The sequence below is a fragment of the Rhea americana genome, unplaced genomic scaffold, assembly GCF_003343005.1.
Source record: "Rhea americana isolate MKP2758 unplaced genomic scaffold, rheAme1 scaffold_228, whole genome shotgun sequence".
NCBI classification, from domain to species: domain Eukaryota; kingdom Metazoa; phylum Chordata; class Aves; order Rheiformes; family Rheidae; genus Rhea; species Rhea americana.
The window spans coordinates 1,123,306-1,145,104 of record NW_028186344.1 but is presented as its reverse complement, the minus strand read 5'-3'; the positions used below and the strand labels follow the sequence as shown (position 1 = coordinate 1,145,104).

The window sequence follows — 21,799 nt, the reverse complement described above, 5'->3', positions numbered from 1 at the left end:
GGATCACATTACTTAAATAGAATTACTCCCTTGTGATATAATCAATGTGGCAGAAATGAGATTTTAATTTTAATTCTGTTTGAGGGCTACATGTGAGCTCTTGATGTCAGCTCTGAAAAGTAATCATATCTGAGACAGAAAATCTTAATCAACTAGCTACATAATTTTGCTTAATCAAAAATCCCTAGTCTGATATGGAAACATAATTTTCTTCTTTATATTTGTTCTTTTTTTCTTTTTTCTCCTTCAGCCTGTTCCCAGAGGAAAAATATACTTCATACTTTAATTCTTTGCTTGGTAAACTTTTCAGTAATAAGCATTCTCTTCTCTCAGCTATCAGAATCCAGCTTTCTAGACAGAAAACAGTGTGTTTGCTTAAATTATGGAAGTTAAGGGTGTGATGAAAGCAACAAAAGCATAAGGTGTCTTAGAATTTCAGCTTCTTTTTCTTTAATTGTTGTTCTGTCAAAGTAATGAATCAAACTCTTGCTTGGACTTATAGTATTAGTCTTAATTAAAACATTATCACTTCATTGCAGAAATTCAGGAATCCTTTTGTGCAAACATAGATTAATAGAGAAAATGGAAATATTAAAATTAGGAATAATGGAAGAGTAGAAAAAACTAACTTTTAGACCTTGTATTGACTTTTATTTTGTCCATTTGGAAATCCATTGTTTTTTTAATAATTCAAAAACATAGGCTCAGTAGTTAGTCTTTACCATATAGATAATAGTGAAGTTCAAAAGAAATACTGAATTATTTTATTTATTTATGAATTACTAAAATGAGTTATATTTAATCTGAAAAAGACCATGTCGTTCACACTTTTCAAGGGATCATCTGTGTTTGTGTATTTATTTCACATCTTACTACATGTAATGTAAACCTGTTGAAGATACAATATTAATAAAGCTGCAATATAAATGTCTTTGATTTAAAAAGTAATGCAGGTCCAACAACACTTCCACAACTGAAGTCCCAAAATGAAAACAAATGTGTAATAATCTTCCAAATTCTTGAAGTAAGTTTGTACCTTTTTCCTTATCCTTTGCATATAGTCCCTAACTGTTCATTTGGACTGGCAATGGGCATACATTAGATTAATCTGTAGTAAATAATTTCAAGAATTTGGTTAAAATATAATTCTATTTTGAGAACTAATACGTTTAGCTGATGGAGAGTTTGGTTTTAAACTTGTACTGTGAGCATTTTGTTTCCATTTCCATGTAAACCTATTCAGTGTGCACCATTCATATTTTTGCAATGTTGTTGACACAGCCCTGTGGTTTGTAGAAACAAACTATATGAATTTGTATGGAAAAAAGTCATTTCATTAGTAGGAGGCAGAGCATTCTTGATTCTCAGTAGTTGTTATGATAGGTGAAAGATGCCATTCACCAGGCTTGATCTGGAAAGTATGCCATAAACAAATCATTGGACAGCTGATGTATTGTTTGAAAAAAAAATGCAGAGATGTGAGGATGAACTTCTTCACTGTGAGAGTGGTAGAGCACTGGAACAGGTTGTCCAGAGAGGTTGTGGAGTCTCCTTCTCTGGAGATATTCAAAACCTGCCTGGATGCAACCCCGTCTAACATGCTGTAGCTGACCCTGCTTGAGCAGGGGGGTTGGACTAGATGATCTCCAGAGGTCCCTTCCAACCTCAACTATTCTATGATTCTGTGACAAAAAATGTGATTAGCTTTTGAGACAGTGCTGCTGCTTCAAAAAAAAAAAAAAAAAAAAAAAATCAGTTGCACCATCATGTGAGGTGCTGTCAGTCATTCTTGCAGTGTACTCATCAGTGCTGACAACCTGCTTTTCTTTTGTGGATCATCCAGTCCTTCATTTGGAATCTAGGCTAAATTCTGAGTTCATGATTCCCAACAACTTTCTAATAATTCTTCAAATTCTAAAAAGAAAAAAATCAAAATAAGCAAAAAACACTTTTTTTTCTTCTCTGAAAAGACAACCTTTCTGGTACTTCTATGAGTACCATTTAGTTTAAGCATGGCAGCTGGAAAAATTGCCAAAAATGTCATCTCTGGGTAGTGAAGAGAGATACGTGAAGAGAGTCAATGTTATGGAAACATGAGTTGAGTTACCCCTCCCTGTGAGACAGGGAGCCAGTGGAAGTGTGCTACAGAACACTAAGAAGAGTCTTGCTGCAATAATTTGGAAAGGGTTAACTGCCAGCTGCATGGCTGTATTGCCAATGGGATAATTTCATGGATGATGCCTGCCATTCAGAAGATTGCTTTCCCATGATACACTGGAATTCATGATGTGCTTTGGTTGTGTGCTTTTGCTGTGTTCTGCCAGGTCTATTGGCTTTGTATGCTTAGACCTGGTATTTCTATCCTTCCACGTACCCTACTTCCTTCTGTCATTTTCTTGCCTTCCATCCTTTAGGAAGGGAAGTTTTCCCCATTATTCTGCAGCATAATAATTTACTGACTTTGTATACTAYGATTAGTATAGATTATATACAGCTAGTCTTGCAGGATGTCTGGGTTTTCTACAGCTCCTGCCTGGCCAAAGTCCTGCAAAACTGACAGTAGAAGACTCTATATGGAATCCATGTGCCATCATTGCAGCTTGGTGGCTCTGCTTTTTCACTGATGTTTTGACTCATATCATTCACTGGCAATCCTGACTGTCCCTTCAACTTTTCTAGTTAAAATCTGAACAGCTTTAGGATACGGAATGTGTTTTAGGTTAGCTGAAAAGAGGAAGGGTCCTCTCTGACAAGCCTGGGCTGCTTCCTGCTTAATTACTAGAGTCTGGGTTGCCTACTGTGTCCTGCAAGTATATCTGTGAAAACAGGGAGGTTCAGACAGAGGAGAGCTCTCACTTCACAGTGAAGGTGGAATGGGGGCTGCTGTCAGTGCTGCTGCTGTTCATTCTGACTGAGCACTTAGTGCAAAATCCCTGGCCTGCTGCTTGCTGTRCTGAAACACCTACATCTTTTTCTGGAGATTCTTTGTTTGTTTGTTTGAAAATATGAAACATTAGTCTATATGTCTTTTGGTCCTGGGTCCCTGCTTTTTGGGGAAGATTTTGTTTTGTCTTTCATTGCAACGTGCCAGTCTTCTGACTGATACAGTAATCGCCCAGGCTTTTATTTCCAATGTTGCCTCAACTGTCCACAACAGCACTGTTTCACTACAAACACTGCATTCATTTGCATTTTTTTTCCCTGAAGAGTGAAGATGATGATTCAAATTCTTATTGCAATCCTTTCTCTCACCCCTACATTGGGGACAGGAACCAAAACTTAACCTGTACAAAACCCTTCTTCTTTGCTCCTCTAAACTAAGGAACAAATGACAGATATTCAAAGAGAACAAATGTACAAAATTTCTTATAATTGTAAGCAGTGTTGAAGAAATTTAAAACCTGCAGAGTGAAGGGAATCTTTGCAATTGACTCTGACATAACCCATGTGTCAGTTGATAGGTTTTTTTCTTATGTTCTTGTGTTGGCTCTCTGTGGAACATTTTGGAAATAGAGAGGGCTGTAGTATTTAAATGATTTTTCTGTATAGAATGGTTTTGAGGAGGCTGCCATTAACAATTTTTTTCTGGTTATCTATACCAGTTTCCCTGCCTTCTTTGGGGGCTGGATGTAGGGGTGTGTCATTCTGCCAAGGCATTTGGCAAATCCCTCACCCGTGCAGAGCCTAATCTAGGATGCTGTGCTGTGTCTCCTCTTTTCTGGTTTTCACGTTTGCAGTCTTTGTGGCACCGTACTTGGCAATATTGAATCACCTGTGGGTGCTCCAAGCTCTTCAAAAAGATGATGAAAAGTGGGGGAGTTTTCTTTCCAGCTTGATGAATATCTGTCTGTCATTTTCTAATTTAACAGTCCTTGGATTTCTTAGTGATGGACTTTTGCAAGGATGTTGCTTTAGCATTTGGGCACTCACCTTGTATTACTGGCTGGGCCACACTGGGCAGTGTTACTGCAGATGAGGGTGGTCACCTCTATTCTGTTGGGTCCTTTCCTCATTCAGAGGTTAGCAAGCCACTGGTCCAGCTAATCTGGCAGAGTTGATGTGGTCTTGCCTTTGCCTGGTATATCATTACTTGTGTAAAAACTGATTTTTGTGTTGAGCTGGTTCTGGATGATGACAGGCTGAAACTACTGCTTTTTTTTTTTCTTTCTTTCTTTTTCTGACAGAGGTAGCTTTTTTTCTAATTTAACTGTCTACACTGTGCTATCAGACAAGTGCTAGCACTCACACAAAAGAGAGGTCAGGAACCTACAGCTGAAAGCGGAGCCAGGGAGAAAGCATGTGGCTCAACTCGCACCTTGAGCAGATCCAACGGGCTGCCAAAAAAAAAAAAAAAAAAAAAAAAAAACGGAGAGCTGCTCCCCCTTTCAACTCCCTGCTGCTTGCCTTATGTTAGTTTTGGAGTTTGCTGAACCCCTTCTTCAGTTGATTTGACTCACTAACCCAATCAAACCTTTCACTGATGTAATGATTTGAATCAGCCTGGGAAATGGCCCTTAACTAAGCAAGGAGTAGAACTGCACTGCTGGGGGTTGGAAATAAGAAAAAAGGGATTGGGGGGAAATGAGATCATGTTAAATAGTCTCAATCAGTCCAAATTCCAGATCAGTGAGAGAAAAAGAGCCTGCTGAAGGTAGCACCGACCTCGTGACACTCAGGGGTGTCATGGATTATTGAAAGTGGAAGGGACCAAACAGGAACTTGTGGGAAAAGCCTCTAGACTAGCTACAAAAAAAAATCTGAAAAATTCTGCCAGTTTAAAGCTGCCTCTTAATAATAAAAAATAAATAAATAATAATAAAAAAACTTGAAAAAAATTAAGTGTTCTGGTAAAATGATTTTATGTTGGCTTATCACTTTACATCCTGTGACTGCAATACTTTAAATCTAGTATTAGATGTTCACAAATGAGATGTACAAMATGAGATTAACTAAACAAGTCTTAAGGAAGCAAGACTGAAGTATCGTGGGGATTAGCATGTTTCAGTACACTAGGGAGGGAGACAAGATTTTGAGCCAAGAGGAATATTTGGTACAAGATAAAATCAGGGGGGAAGGAGTAGGATTTTGATGCAGAATTCTAGTGGTGAAGGTAGGGCAAAAAGACAGTAACTGATTTATAATATTGATTTTGATAAGTTTATGGAAAGCACTGCATGAATAGCTGTGTTAAGAAGCAGTTAGGTTCAGTGATGTACTGGTGACAGGGCCTTCTTATGACTTAAAAGATTTTTGTTGTGGTTGAAGTGTGTTAATTTTTTTTGTCACCTTCGTATTCACGAAGAAAATGCTTGTTCTTATTAGCTGATGCAAGCAAAAAAAAAAGTTATTTTATTACTAAGCATAGCTTTTACTCTGAATTGATGCTTCTCCATAATTAGAAGAGTAAACAACATATTGTAACATGGATTATGATTTCAGTTGCTGATTTCCAAGACAGGCATTTTTCCTTTTACTTTTAAAAGTGTATAAATATTTCTTTTCATGTGTTATGGTTTGATACTGCTAAAAATGTTTGTTTATCTATAGAAACAGAAGTGTATGTAAAGAGTTCAGCTTTGACATCTTTTTTTTTTTTAATAAATTTGATTTGCATCTCCTTGCTCTGTCACAAGTTAAACTGAAACTCTTGACTAGCTTTTAAAAGAGTTTCTCTTGGAGACCCTTCTGTAGGTAGTTAGTATGGTGCATAATTGTTATTCACAAAAGCCATTCTTTTCAGGTCTTTTGGCCTTTGGGTCCTATGCACCACAGTCTTCTGCTACAATTTTCCTTTCGGAAAAGGATGATTCTATTTGATTCAAGCAAGTGGCAAAGATGAAGTCAGCAGCATTACTACCGAGTATCACGAGTTAGGTTTCTGGGAACAGTTGGAAGCCATAGGGGAACAAACCTGTTTTTTGTTATTCTGGTGACACGTTTCATTCCTGAATGTTGCAACAAATTGGAAAGCATAGTATTCTCATCTGCCAGTCCTGTGGAATGTGYTACAAGTTGTCTTTGATTCAATCTGTCTGAAACTACATATCCTTAGTGTGGCTATGTTTCTTCTGAACCCTCATTCAAATAACTTGTATCATTTATGAAAAGGATGTTTTCTGCAGTTATTCCTCAGTCAGATCTGAGCTCCAGTACAGGGTGAATAACCTATGGAAGGCAGCTGTGTTCAGCTCGGCAGTGCCTTCAGGCCTCAGTGATTACAGTTGACATGCCTGGTATTCCAATTCAGTGCATGCTGTGTGCATGGGCACTCTTGTTCCGTGTTGTACATAATAATGGAGTTTGTATTCGTTTTTGCATGGATTTACCTTTTTTCAAATGCTGGGCGTGCTGTCTTCTTAGAGAGAGCTCTGCCAGTTGGCTGCATGGTTTTCTATGGTGCACTAGATGACATTGAGCTGCTAATAACTGGATTTTTCAGGTTACAACTGTATGGGAGCTTTAAAAGTAGACAGATATATTGCTTTTTTTTCTTTACTACTTTAAGTTTATTGGATTTTGTTCTTTGTTTTATTTGCCCTCCTAAATGCACTCTTTTTTAAGCAGCTTGTACTTAAACTCTACTATGATACATTAGGTGGGAAGTTAGGCAAGGAAGGAGAAGAGTTACAGAAAGATAATAAACCTACTTAATAAAATGATTCTGCTMTCTAATTTGAAGAGATCTACACCTTCTCTGTGGAAATAAACTGAATTTTTTGTTACACAACAAAAATYTATATCCTCCTCCAGCAGAAAGTCTAATGCAACTATGTCCCCCCTACTCACACCCCCTGCCTAAAGTCAAATGTTTGGTATAAATCAATTTATGTTCAGTGTTTCTGAAATTAAGAAGATAGGCTAAACAATTTAATTTCTTAAGGCTGAGAGGGAAGCCTTCTAAATATATATAGCAGCACTTGTTTAGTTGGAGGTAGATTAAGGAACTACTTAGTCTCTTCAGTGTCTCCCAATGCACGTGCAGCAGAGTCTTTGATAAACAGCTTTGTAGTGATTTGAGTAGTAGTCTGATCTCAGAATTTTGATTTTTTTTCTTTCAAGTGTATATTTATTTATTAGGCATTGTTATTTCTAATTTCAGTGCAAGTCCTTCATATAAGAACTGTATCTTTTCTGTCAGCCATCTTGACTTCATTCAGCCGTGTGCATCTTTGGCTCTATAAATGCAGGCCTTTYTGTTAGAACATGCATCTCTCTTGAAGTGGAAATTGTCTGCCTATACTGCAGAATAAACCTGAAAGACTTTTATTAAACTGCTGTGATGATGGATACATGAGCATTTAGTGTGCCAACCATAATGTGTGTCTAGATGCTGCTGCATAGCTTCGTCACTGTAGTGTCCAAGTAACCATAGTGAAAGGTAGACATGTTTTTCTGACCGTGGGTTTAAAACAGTGTGTTTTTCTCCTTTTTTTCTTCTTTTTTTAAAAAAGAAAACATTTTTCTTCTTTTTGTTGTAGAAATGTAGCTAGAATTTTCAGGATGTTAGATATTGCTGATGGTTAAGGACTGTTAAACAATCATTTTTAAAGATCTGTTTTCAGGACTACCAGTTTTCATTAATCATCTTACTGGGTCTTTATGTGTTGCATATGAAAACTACAGCCTGTGCAAATGGATACAGTAGGCAAATAAAGAATGTAAAAATAAAGGCTTTCCATCAGAGAGCTAAATACAGGAGTGGGGGAGCTTAATTTGAAAGAATACATTGTCCAGGTTTTGTAGATTTATTTTTTTCTCTACATCTCCATACCAATGTTGATGCTCTATAAAACATCATTCATCTTGGTCTGTGCAAAGCATTTTGTATTTAGTTGCATTATGTATAAAATATCCAGGATACCTAATTTTAGAGTATCAGCACACAAATATCTCTTACAGCCTGATGTGAGTTGTATTTTTATAAAAATTAATGGGAAGTATGTTACTAAATTCAAGCAAAAAATGAACATTTGTGGAGGCCAGCACTGAAAGCTTAGAAAGCTGCTTTACCTTTGTCCTTGACTCTTACTTAAGCATCTAGAAAGCACCCATCTTATTTAAGCATACAGAAAAGTGTCATTTGGGCACTTCAAACCTCTGTTTTCTTTGTTCTCTTCCTTTTCCTTTTAATCTTATTTTAATAATGCACAGCCTAGAATAATGAGCTGCCCATTACAGTTACTGTCTTCAGTTGTAGTGCTGTTGAAACCCTTTGAGTCAGTGCTTTTCAGTCAAACTTCAAAATGTGATTTCCTTCCCTCCCCCCTTTATTTCTTAATTTAGTAATTGTGCAATCATGGTGCAGTAGGCCAAAAGTTGTACGTATTTTGAGTGGTGTTAATGTCTCCATCTATCCCCCCACCCCTTATTTCTCCCCTTTAAAGCTGCCCCGCTGTTGCTGTATGCGAACCGACGTGATCTGCGACTGGTGGATGCCACAAATGGGAAGGAGAATGCCACAGTTGTTGTGGGTGGCTTGGAGGATGCAGCAGCAGTGGACTTTGTGTTTGTACAGGGGTTGATATACTGGAGTGACGTAAGTGAAGAAGCTATTAAACGAACAGAATTCAATAAATCTGGGAGTGTACAAAATGTGGTCATTTCTGGACTTTTGTCACCTGATGGGCTGGCATGTGACTGGCTGGGAGAGAAATTATACTGGACGGATTCCGAAACAAATCGGATTGAAGTTTCTAATTTAGATGGATCATTGAGAAAAGTTTTATTTTGGCAAGAACTGGATCAACCTAGAGCAATTGCCTTAGATCCTGCAAGAGGGTAAGTCTTTGTTAAAACAAAGTAATTACAAATATTAGAATCTCTGCTGTTACTTGTTTCTTAAATGATTCTAAATGTTAATGATAATGTTATTAAAGGTATCCTAAATCATTCTACATTATTTCCTTCTCTTTCTATTAGTCTGATCTGAAAATAATTTGCACTTCAGAAATTGTATTTATTTTGGTTTATAAACAACCTGGAATTATTAGACATTCATAAAAGTATATTACAGGAAAAAATTATTTTGGTAGAAGTGCAGAAGATGAACAGAAATTTGAAAACAAGTGCAGCCTGCTTGAAAAGCCATTACTTGCCCCTAGACAAGCTTGTCCCTTGCTGCGGTGTTGAATAACTGAAATTGTTGGGGCCTTGTTCAGTGTTGGTGTTTATTGTAACAACATAACTGAGATAAATCAGCACATTGTATTAATAGTATTTTGAGAGACTTATATTAGCACTCAATTAGAAAAGTTATGGAAAGGCTCTCTTCTCCCCACCTGTGAGGATTTTTTTTCCCCCCTTCTCCTTCTTTAATGTCTATGTTTGGGATTAGCCAGTTCCAGAACAGGTTTAATTTTTCTCAACTCTTACTTCAGTCTCTATAAATGWCTTAAAATGTATAATCCCCTTTTATTTCAATCCTTGGACTAAACTGTTGTTACCAGAAATACTAAATTCTGTTGTGGTTTGACGTTATATGAATGGCTGATATAAGTTTACCTAAAATGTAGTCATCAGTGATAAAATAACTCACTGTCCCAAAGTGAAAGACTAATGGAACATCCTTTATGTTGTATAATCTTCTGATATTTTCTTTATCTGTAGTATAGAACTTATATTTGTTTGTTTGCTCATAAAAAAGATATCTATTGTACTTCCTATCAAGCAACATTTTTCAGTCTTAATGATGTGGATGAAAAAAAGAAGGATTTTTTTCTTTAGAAAGATGTGGGTTATTTTAATTGTTACCCTAATACTGTTTCTTTATATTGTAATTTGTTGAATTTGGATGTTTGGGTCTTTTTCCTCAAAGAGAAGAATGCCCTTTTGTAAAATATGGCCTCCTTCCTGAACTTCTAAGAAATACTGTAATATTTTCTTCCACAAGCTTCAATCAGCCTTTAACAATATATACAGGAAAAATGTTTCCTTTGAATTGCTTTTGTTGACAGTTCTGGAAATAGCAGAAGAATGGACTTAATCTTTTCCCATCTCTTCATTACTTATAAAACAGAACTAACAATAGCACAGTTTTATTTATCAGATTCTAAACCTACGTAAGGATACAAGAAAAGCTATGCCACTTGAACCCACCCCAAAACTGTGATAGAACAGGGAGGAGAAACACAAACAAAATGGTTTTGATTTGGCTTGTAACCAGAGAGACATTGATTTTCTTCAGTTAGGAAAGATGAATGTTTGTATTTTCAGGATATGTGTRGTAATGTGCTTAACACTTAAACAAGATGATTGCATATACTTGCACTCTTTCATAATAATTGCCTGAAGAAGAAAGTGCAAGAAATGAAATGGAACAGATCAAAAGTAAAGCCTACTCATAACTTTTTCTGTTCTGATGATCTGTTAAAACAATAGGAGTAAAAATTTCAATATGCTTGGATTTAAAAAATAGAAAAAGACTAATTGAAGGTTGAGGTTTTTTATTATTTTTTTTTCCTAAATCTTCCTAGAGATCATTTTATAAGTTGTTACATGTAGGGCACATCTCAGGGAGGGAGAAAACTAGTACAGTAGTATATACAACAGTTGCAAAAGTTGCAAATTTTTATGTAATTTTAAGGTAGAAAACCTCTCTGAGTCTTTAATAAATCTGGTCACACTCAGAACTTTCTCCAAACCTTGAAAAACAGGTGGCATCAGCACAGGGATGTAAATATTTCAAATCCCAAACCTGTTCTTACGTGTGTGCTTCTTTCCTAATRTTTATTATTCTTTGCCACATAAATATATTTGAATTTCGTAGTGTTACCTGGCAGACAGTGGTAAGAATAGACCATGAAAGGGTCTAAGAATAGTCGGCAAAAGCTAAAACTTAGAGATTCAAAACCCATCTGCTTTTCCCAGAGTCTAGTCTGTCTCCTCTTACATCCAATTGATGATTATTCCATATACAAAACTATGTACACTTGCAAGTCACAAAAAGTGCTTTAGCAACATATATTTAAAACTAAGATCTCTACAAATTCCAATTTTCGTTAGTTTTTTTTTTTTTTGACAGTTTATCTAAAGTAGGATACTTAAAGTATCTTTGATCTGTTTGTTTCAAGCTTTAGATTTGCATGTGGGTACACACACGTGTGTGTGCACAAACGCACTTCTGCAGCATCTTGACCCTCCAGGACAGCTGGATCTTGTCTCTTCCTGGGAGCCAGGAGGTGAAACCGATACATTTCCTGATCAAACTGAACTAAACACTGAAGTGAGCTCATGTGTTTTGTGCACGTGTACATGTGTGTGTATGTTATACATATCTATGTTGCTAAAAACATGAGAATGGCTACACTGAAATAAACGTTTAAAAATGATTTAAGCAAACACAAATATACAGTATTGAGTAATGTATTTTTGTGGCAGTGTCCCATATAGGACAGATGAAATGTTTCATCAGCATTCTAGTCTTTTTCCCAGCAACTTATCTGCTAGAGAGTACTTTTGTAGATGACGTAGAGAGTACGTCATCTTTTGAAGGTGTGTGCTCTAAACTGCTGTGGTCCAAAGGAATAAGATCGTACTCTCTCAGAACATGTTACAGCAACAGTAGTGGTGATTAAAGGAATAAGTGGTTTGGGTTACCTTTGCTGCCAAAACCATCTGTTAAGTGTGTGTGTGTGTATACAACACACGTATATAATTATAAAATACTAGAGTAGAAATTAGACTTGTTTCTCATGTCTGTTATCAATAATGAGAAATGTAATACATTTGCAAACAGAAAATGCTTCTTGATAACTGAGACACAGCAACCAAGCTTAACTTATATTCTTATGTTCTGCTGGCTTCCTAGACAAGAATCTAAAATGTCTAGAACTCATCTTATTGGTGAGCTCTGTAAGGTACACTTAAAATTTTAAGTTTTTAATTTCTTATTTTCATACCTTACAACTTATTTTACTTTTTTTCTGATTTGACAATCTTGACAGTGACAAAAACATTGTGTGTGTACCAGGAGAGGAAAAAAAGGGAGCTCAGATAAAGAGGAAGGGAATGGAGTGCTTGCTCACCCTTTTTTTTTTTTTTTTTTTTTTTTTTAACCAGCTAGGGTTTTCAGTGCTCCTTCAGGAAGCCATTTGGCTCTAGTTATCCTTTCTGAAACTATTATTTTTTCCTGATCTCTGTGTTAAACGTGAGATCTTCTTAATAAGATCAGAGGTTAGGGGTGGGATGTACTTGAATACTTTTAACATTGAGAAGACCTTTTCCAGGGATGCGCAGGAAGTAGACTGGTATGTGCAATGTGTTTAGGGATTGCTCACTCAAAAATTGAAAGTAGAAAAGATTTTTCTACATCACTAATTATGATGAAAAAATTGCTATATTTATTCAATTTATTGAGCAAATATTGCTTTATCATGTGGTATTGTAAATCTGTAATGCTATTTTTCATGATATTTGTACAACCCTAGAGCCCTCATGGAAAAGACTCCATTGCTATGGTTACATTTCCCCCCAAATTATCCTTTAGACAACTTGATCAGCTTTCTTTATAAGCACTGCTATCAAAATGAAGTGGCTTTTCTTACTTCTAGGTATATTGTTCAACACAAGAATGAATTTCAAGTGGCTCCCAGAAGTGCTGACTAATTGCTTACTCCTCAGGACATGTTTTAAATGAAGTGACTCTATAGAGTTACCTTAATTGTTAAACTCTTGTTAAGCTTTCAGATGGTAAAGGTTTTCAGTTAATGATTGGAACTAGAGTCCAAAGAGCTACAACACTTTTATGACAGTTTAAGTTGATTTCTGGATGAAATATTTGTGTGTTGGGAAACTCTTCAAATTTAACACCTTCCTTGAAACATTTCTTTTTTTTTTTAATTTAAACTTTCTATGGAATACATATACTTTCTATTTCTTTTTATTCTTTCTTTAAAGATGGAAACTTACATCTAAGCATATAAAGTAAGATGAATTCTTGCAGCTGTAGTGCAGGCTTTACATCTGCATATCATATACCACCAGTTTCTATGAAACTCTTGTTGTTGAGTAGTGCATGTTATAAAACAATGTAAGAAAAGGAAGATAGTTGATTCTAATAAGTTACAGTATCTTTGGCAAAAAGCGTTGTTTTAATGATGAATAAGTCTGCAATGAAGGATTTCTTATGTTTGCAAAAGAGTCAGTGTTATACAAAATGGCACCTTATATGCAAGCTCCAAATATAGTGCAAATAACTGGAGGCTTTGCTTCATTATTCTCTTGCCCTATGCCAGCTCTCTTGAGCAGATTGCTTCTGTTTGAAAGTTCTTCTGGAGCTCCTGCTGATACTGACGTATTTCACAGGTAGCAGATTAGTGCACTGTGCTTATTGGCATATAGTGGCCTGTGCAATAAGGATTTTTTTTTTAAGGTTATTAGATGAGTATGTGCAAGTTTCAAGCTGGTTTGAAACCTGTAAACTGCTGAGGTGCTTGCGTGTAGTTTTACAGCAGTATTTTTTTTTCACATTAGCAAGCTCCACGTATCAGAAGATGTTGTTAGTTGCAAGTACTGCACTGTTTTATGGGTTTGCTAGTTTTGAGTAATTTCGTTGTTAGAATATTGAGGCTGCTTTCTTTCTGCTTTCTTTCTGCTTTCACCAAATAACAGTTTGTTGTTCGCAGAGGATCAGTCTAAATTCTGATCACAGCTAGAAGATTAAACAGACATACTTGCTGGTGACTTAAAGCTAATGAAGCTAACCTGAAAAATTGCAAGTTTTGCACAGATTGTCCTGATTATGCTAGTGGCTTGCCCTGGCTTTTGAGTTGCATGGAACACTTAAAAGATCTAAAATGCAGCACCAACATCACTAGAGGTAGGATGATCCTAGCACAGGGATTGTTGAGTGATCTGAATCCCTAGGCATAGGAGAATATAATTCAGAAAAGGCTGACTGGGCCAATGTTCCTGTGTTATTCAAAGCCTGCCAGCATGCCAAGCACAGCTTCATCCTGCAAAAGGCTATCATGGTCTCTGGCATGTCCTTGTTATCTTCTGCTGGTGAACTAGTCCCAGATCTCTCTCTGCTTCTGGAGTATAAGGGATTTACTTTCTAGGTCTCAGTCATATGAAGATCTTTGTGGTTTGTGGGACCAAGAAGGTTGGCCACTGTTCACATACTGTAATAAAGCATTTGGTCATAACTCTTCTTAAGTTTCATTTGCTTTTAATCTCATTGAATATCTCTTCATTTTGAAGAGTTCTTTCTCAAGATTTCACCTGGTTTGAGATCTGTTCATGCAACACTGGTTTCTAGTGTGTCGTTAGAATATATCTGTGTGGTTAAATGCCGCATTGTGAAGGTGCTGTTTTTGGTGACAATATTATTTTTCACAGCTCCAAAAGTTCATTTCTTTCTCCTCCTCTTTGTCTGAAGGAGGAGAAGGAAGGTAACCAGAAAGTAACCAGGAACCCATATATTTAAAACAGTTAAGGCTTGGAGAGGTGACCTCTCTTGTAAATCTTGCTGTGCTGGTTTTAGGTATTATTGGAATTAACTGTCTATTCTCAGTTTACTGCCAGAGATTGCCAGGAGCTCAGAGGAATGTATTCACTACATTATTTTCCTTATTTTTCAGATACTTTATCAAATTTTCTCCTTGTGGAAGGAGATAGGAGTCAGACTCAAATGCACATAACTGACTTTTCCAAAAGAAATTTTTCTTATAGACTCAGGTACCTGAAAGTTTTTTAGATGCTTTTAGCTCTAGGCAAGTTTGAAAATACCCTTTTTTCCCTACCACCTTCATTCARTGCTTGAGCTAGCAAGCAAGTCTGCAGACTGGATAAGCTGAGGACTCTGCTTTCCTTTTTGCCAACTGCACTTCGAGTAAACTTCTAACGTTTTGAAGCACTGCAGTGTTCATCTGTCAAAACACTAAGTCCATTGTTTTCTTTTTTCACTGTGTGTGTTAGGTTGTGGGGTTTTTTCTCTGAGGCATGTGTATATGGTATATTGAATGATAATCTATTGACTATTATTAAGGACAGTTTTGAAGAGGATGATTCAGCCTGCCCCTTACTGTGTACCTCATTGCTGCAGTGATAACAGCAATAAGGATTTTTTTTTTTAATGTTTACTTACAGCATTTGTTTAGTAAGTTGGAACTAAGTGTTTAAATTGATGTAGTAATTTATGGTCTTGATGAATAGCCTCTAGTGATGCGTCTTTGGGCATGCTCTTTTTATTTGCATTTTCAGTCATTACAATTATAACTAGCATCCAAGTCTAGACTATGAAGATACCTATTTTAAAACTTGTTTGTTCACAAAATTTTTGCTAACAGTATTTTGAATGAAACTTTATGCTGAGTGAAGAGAGAGAAAGCTATATTTTAAATCATGATTTTGAATTTCTTGTAACCATTACTGGTTAATATGTTTTTTTTAAAGGTGTGTGAGCAAACATGTTTTAAAATTACTCAAGACAACTTTTAATAACAATTAACAGGGAGTTATTAGGGAGATCAAATTAATTCGCTGAAGAGAGTTGTAATCTGATATATAGTTTGTTCTATATTCCTGCTTAAGAAGTTCAAAGTAGTAGCATTAGAGTAGTGCAGTGGCTTTTAAAGAAAATCCATTTCTGAGGCAAGGTAATAAAACAAAAGAAGTAATCTTCCCCTCTCCCTCCAAAATATAACTTGTCTAAATTGGTGATATTTATCAGGAAATCATTAATTTAGAATCCATGACATCTTACTAGATTTTTAGTGGAGAGAAACCTTTTGATTGCTCTCTAAAAACAGTTGGAACTGGTTCATCCTAATAATTGGAAATTGCTGTAAATTTATTTTTGTGYTTCATCTTAAAGAAAAGATTTGTTTATAATCTCTTTACTACTTCAAAGCAGGATTTTTAAGAGTTTTCTGGACACTGTGATGAGCCTTATGGATAGTATGTGTTAAAACCAGACCTACATGAAGGAGAACATTATTGGCAAAACTATGCGTTTGCTGATACAGCTCTTTCCAATATATTTAAACTTCCTCTGTTCATCTTGTGCCTGCACTTCCTCCCTTTATAAATAAGCTTTGCTGGTAAAAATGCACTTTCTGCCATAAGCTGAGTTTATATTCAAAGATCTTGCTGCTTCATTCTTACTGAAGAATGTAATGGTTTCTTGTCTTGTGATAATGAGTGTGCTTTTTATGGAGTTGGGGGATGTGGAAATGGAAGGACAAGTGCCAGAGAAGAGTTTTGTGGGTTTTTTTTCTTTCTTTTTTCTTTTTTTTTCTTTAATTTAAAATCAAGATAAAGCTGTTTGGATTTTATTTCCACCCCCCTTCTCTTCTGAAATTGATAATATTCTGCTTTGGGGAACTAAATGTGTCTCTAAAGTTTTTAACTTCTATTGTAGAAAACAGAGCAGAAACTGAGATCTGTTCCTTTGGGCACCATTTTGTTCCTGTGGTGGAAGTTGTTTGTTGGTATTATTTTGCTGATGAAAAGGATAGATTTAGCACTCCACTTCTTCAAATAGCTGATAAATTTACTTGTTAGCATGTTTTAAAACAGACTGATTACATTCTTCAAAGTGCAGATTGTTCATTTAAAAAAGAATGGTAGCACTCAGCTGTGTGAAAGTTCAGCACAGTTAACAAAAAAAAAAAAAAAAAAAAAAAAAAAAAAAAAGTGAAGATCTGTGGAAGAGCCATCTTTATTTGGCCATGTAGCTGGAAAAAATAACTACCTCTATGGAGAATACTTCAATACAGTCTTCTCTGTAAAATGTTCAAATAAAAGGTAGTGGTGTAATAAACTGTACATAGGATATGGGAAAAATACTGTATCAAATGCAACTATTRAAAAAGGAGGACCAATAGGGACATAAATTTTGAGTAGTCCTAATAAATAAAGATTTATGTTAGGTAATTTGTATTGTGACTGCAGGAGGAGGAAAATGGCTCAAAAATTACAGTCAGTATGCCAGGATTGTAGCTGGGTCTATGTGCAAAGTGATTCAATTCTGCTGTTTAAGAATCTGTATATGAAAGATCTGAAAATGAGCTGAGCAAAGCAAACATCAGTGCTTTTGATTTCTGCCAGATAGATGGAGAAAGARTTATTACTTCTACCTCTGTTGTATCAGCTTCTGTTGTAGCATACATGGTGCATTTCCAGTCTGTCCACCACTTTGGATGCCTACTTCTAAGCTGCTTTTAAAATGTCTGGTAGTTGTAGGTGTTCCATAATAATGCAGCAATAAAAAACCTCAACCTCATTCTCTATGGGAGCTGAGCTACTTCAGATGGAGCAGTGATGTTATTTCACAGTAATACTCTAGATGTTAAATTGTGTGTTTTACATTCTTACCCACATACATGCATTTATATGTAATATGTATTCGTGGTGTCTGTGTATAGTTAATTGTATCTTATGCTTAAAACATGCTAATTCTATCTTAAAACATTTAAAAACTCACACCAAAACCATAAATACGRAAATATTTTTTCCTTGATGAGGAGTAATATAAAGAATATGAATATATTTTTTTGGCCCTCAGTAGTTTAATACTTTTAATACTGTTTTCCTCTTTAAAATTATCAACATCCATTCTGAGTCCATTTCTCTCCCCTTCCTTTTTCCCCAAGGTCGTCTAATGTGTGCTTTACACTTTTATTTCTCATGGGAACCTTTCTGATTCTCACTTCTACATGTTAATTCCATGTTTCAGCATAAAGTATCACTCATGTTAAGTTTTCTCTGTCATTTCAAGCAAGAAGTTTTAAAGATAGGAGATTATGTAACTAAGAGCACTGTGAAGTCAGAGGGTTTTTTCTAAATAAATCTATGTGTGAAAATTAATTTTTCTTATCTTATTTATTTCTCTGCTCTGGCAGGTTGTTGAAATTTATCCTAAAATTAAAGAAATCTGTCTTGCAAATTACTAAGTGACATGATTCTCTTGCTGTATGTTGTAGTGATGCATTGAAATATCTTCAGTTCTTGAGTAAAAGGCATTTATTTATAGAATAAAACTGTATTTTATGCTAATGTTCTCCTTTCAGGTTAAACTGTGGAGATTTTTTGAGTAAACTCAAATGAAAGATATTATGCTTTTTATTTATTTTAAGAATGCTTTTTTCTTGTGGATGTATTTTTGTAAAAAATTCTGTCCAAAAGGTGCATGTTTAGGTGTACATATAAGTCTGATTGGATGAGGTAAAGATTAAGGTGGGAAAAATCTTACTTGGGATGTGTATGTGATCTGAAAAAGTTACTGGCTCCAATAAGTCTCAAGCTGTAAGATGATTCTGGAAGAATGCTTTCAGATGTGTAAAACAAAACAATGTAGTTCTTACTGCAGGTGTGAATAATATGGTGGAGCTTGAGTAGTTGGTAACGATCTGGAGTTTTGTGTACTTACTGTGTATTTGTGTTTATATGTCAAAGTATTTTTGTGTAGTGCTTATGTTACTAATTAATTTTCCTAATTATTGAAAACCTAGCCTAAATAATCTCAGCTATTTAAATAAAGTGGTGAACTGTTGCTTTACCTGATTATATGAAGATTTCACTCAAATGTTTTGTTAACTGTGTGGAAAGCAAGGGTTTTGTGTGTTAGTTTTACTGTGCTTTCCTGATTAAACAATTTGTTTGTTTTATTCTGATGGTCTGATACATTCTTTAAAACCCTGTTTAGTAATGTGCTTATTGTGACCAGAAGTGATATCTGGAAATTCTGACTGAGAATTTCTATTGGCCCCTAAACATACATAAAACTATAGTTGTTTGAGGAGAATGACTTTTAAATGTCATATTCAAGCCAGCACTTGTTTGCTGTGCTGGCAGACTCGTAACTGCTTGGCTAAATAGTCAATAGTGAAACCAGAGATTTGTTTTAATAAAGGTCTGATTGCTACTCATAACCACTAAAAGCTTTAGTATTAAATAAATTATATAGTCCTAATCGACAATTTATAGCTACAAACCAAATTTGGATTTAAAGAGACTGATACTATGAAAGCATGAAAGTTACAATGTGTTCTTGAGGTTTGACAGAAATTTGTTATTTAAACTAGAGAAGAATCATCATCTTGCATAAAAATATTYCAAAACAGAAGTAAGACTTGGCAAACTGCAAGTTGAGTCCAAATATTGACATATTTGTTTTAGCTTCATTAAAATTTCATCAGTTTATGTAACCTGAGCATTTTGCCCACTGTTTACATAGCTGAAGAGTCATCAGTAACTGTGCCACAGAAAGGAACTCTTTGCTGCCAGTTCTGAGTTCCCAGCTCTGAAATATATGTCCTTCAAACTGTGGCCCATTTCCATGCTGTTGCCTGTTAGTACGCATTTTTTATGAAGCTGATGAAGGGAGAAGGTGTATGTGCTGATCTCACTCAGTTATTGAGCTAATGAAGGTTAAAAAAGGAAAATTAGATCAGAAGATAGTAGCAGATTTTTATGCATCAGCTTTTGAGTGTCCAGCAGGACATACCTGAGCTAGAGCCAAGCAATGACTGGGAGAAAGGCTCGATGATTTTTGAATTTTGATAGTCTTTATGGTTTCTAAGGGCTATACAAATACTGCATAATGTAACAGAAGTCTTCCCCTTTTCTTCAGTGAGAATAGGATTGTAGATGCCAAAGGGCCACCCCTGCAACAGAATGGGAAGACTGAGATTTTAGAGCTCTGGTTCCTGTTTACGTTCCTTGTCTCTGTCACTCTTTTCCTTTTGAGAAAATTTCTCAAACAACTTCTAGTAATTTAAAGTTGAAATTTTAGGAGCTGAATTTCTCATTTGTGACTGTGAAGGGATTAGTTCCTCTGACTCTCTGAAACACAAAAATAAGGAGAGGCGCTGCATATTTGCATGCTTTGGGATCTTTCCCCACCTGTACAATTTTTAAAATCTCCCAAAGCACCTCACCTATCCCATTTATCCCCTTCATGAACATGTTTTAAAAGCTTCTTTGGAGAATTTGTCATGTGTGGCATCCTAGAAATACATAACCTCAGCGAAAAACTTGGAGATGTGATTTACGCAATATAGTCCACACAATATTTGTATATCCTTCCCCACTTTTTACTCTCCTTCTCCCCCACCCTTTTCACAGTCTGGTTGTCTAGCTTCATCTTGAAAGCAATGTGTATATATGTGTGTATTTTACACTTGCAAGCTCAGCAGATAACTAAATATTAATGTTATATCTATCAAATGATTTACAAAAAGGAAGTGCCTAGGATCTGTTAAAGAAGTTGCTCTGTTAAAATCTGGAATCTGTAAGACTTGTACACAAGAAGAAACATTTTTTTTCTGCAAAATCATTCAGTTTTTATCTGGTGACCCTTTTAAATACATTACCTGCGACTATTCTGTTGATCTTGACAGGATTACTCATTCAGAATTAAAAAGTTACATTTTGCAGGACTCAGTATGTATCAGTTTGTGGTTCTGTAGCTAAGAGATTGAGGTAACTTACTATTTTTGGAAGGATGAAAAGATGAAGGAGAGAGAAACTTCATATGATTCTTTCTTTATAAGAAGTACATACTCTGAGGTACAACTTCAGGAAAACGAGAAATAGTGTCATACTGGGAAAAGCTGCCTGGCAGCTCTTTGACATAGTAACAGAAGTCCAGACTAAAAGAAAGAAAACAACCCTGAAAAATTAAACAGGCTTAAAGACAACATTTCTGAAATGAAGTGGAAAGTCATCCATGGTAGTTACTTGATACTTAAACTTTGATTTGAGTTTTGCCGGTCTTATTGTAGATTAAGAAATCTAGTCTTAGGCTCCTGCCCATGAATGGTTTGGCATAAAAAAACTCCATTGTTAATCTCAAGCCTGAGTTCATTTGGTGATTGCCATCCCTGAATTTCCAATTGCTTGCTCAAGTAAGAAAAAAATCTTTTCTGCAAATGAAAGAATTTACAGAGCCACTTAATTATTTAGTAGATTTATGAAAGGAAATATTCAAAAATATTTTTTTATTTATTGAGAAGTTGGGAAGCATTCTGAAAATAGTTGTACTTAATTAAGGTTTTGCATTAAAAGCTGGAAGTGCGTTTGCATCTTAAGTACTTCTTGGAAAGTGCAAGAAGGTGGCAGTCTTCCTAAAAAGAAAGAAAAATTATATGTCTCTAAATTATCTACTTGTGCCTTTCTTTCTCTCCCTTCTCTTAGTCCGTCTCCCCAACCTCCTTCCTCCTCCCCTCCCCCCCCCCGCCCCCGAAAAAAAGGAAAAAGCACATTATCCACTTTTCAGACTAAAGCTTTCAGGTTTCATAGTATGCTTTACTTACAAWTTTTTGAGGGAGCATATGTAATGCAAATGTTAAACATATCCTATGGTGCTGTGGCTTTTATTTATTTATTTTCTGAAGTTCTCTCTTCYAAAACATCTTAAAGATAGTTCTAAGAATCTGCCCTATGAACTACCTGTTTTTTCAGGCWGCTTTGTTGTGGTCGACTATGAAGCTAAGAAAGATATTAATAGCTATTTAGTGGCTATGGTAGCTATAGTAGCCAAAAAATGTATTAATACTGTTAAGGCAAAACAGCTATTATGTTCTTTAAGTAAAGAACAGTGCTTTTTCACAGAGATAGGATTTTGTTTCTCAGTTGCAGGACCTATGTGCTATATAAAACTTTGTTTCAGTAACTGCTGAACAGTAAGTTCAAATTCTAGTCAAATCTTTGACAAGAAGAATTGTTTACATGTTTAGGATGTAAGTTTAATTGTAAAGAATATAAGTAAACTTACTATGTATATTTTTCTGTTAGATCAGGAAAGACTGAAACCATATTTAAAACCATATGAAGGATGACTGCTCTGCCCTATTTA

At 35.6% G+C, this 21,799-nt stretch overlaps 1 protein-coding gene across 3 annotated transcripts in view; it reads left to right on the top strand.

The window, feature by feature from the left end:
• Positions 1-21,799, top strand: part of LRP6 (LDL receptor related protein 6) — a 127,668-nt gene that overhangs the window by 6,156 nt on the left and 99,713 nt on the right. For 2 of the 3 annotated variants that reach the window (XM_085305907.1, XM_085305905.1), the window contains exon 2: positions 8,385-8,778. In XM_085305907.1, the coding sequence (XP_085162033.1) occupies positions 8,385-8,778 (394 nt within the window). Of the gene's footprint in view, positions 1-8,384; positions 8,779-11,069; positions 11,222-21,799 lie in introns of those variants that run through there. The other variant, XM_085305908.1, reaches the window with a different exon arrangement.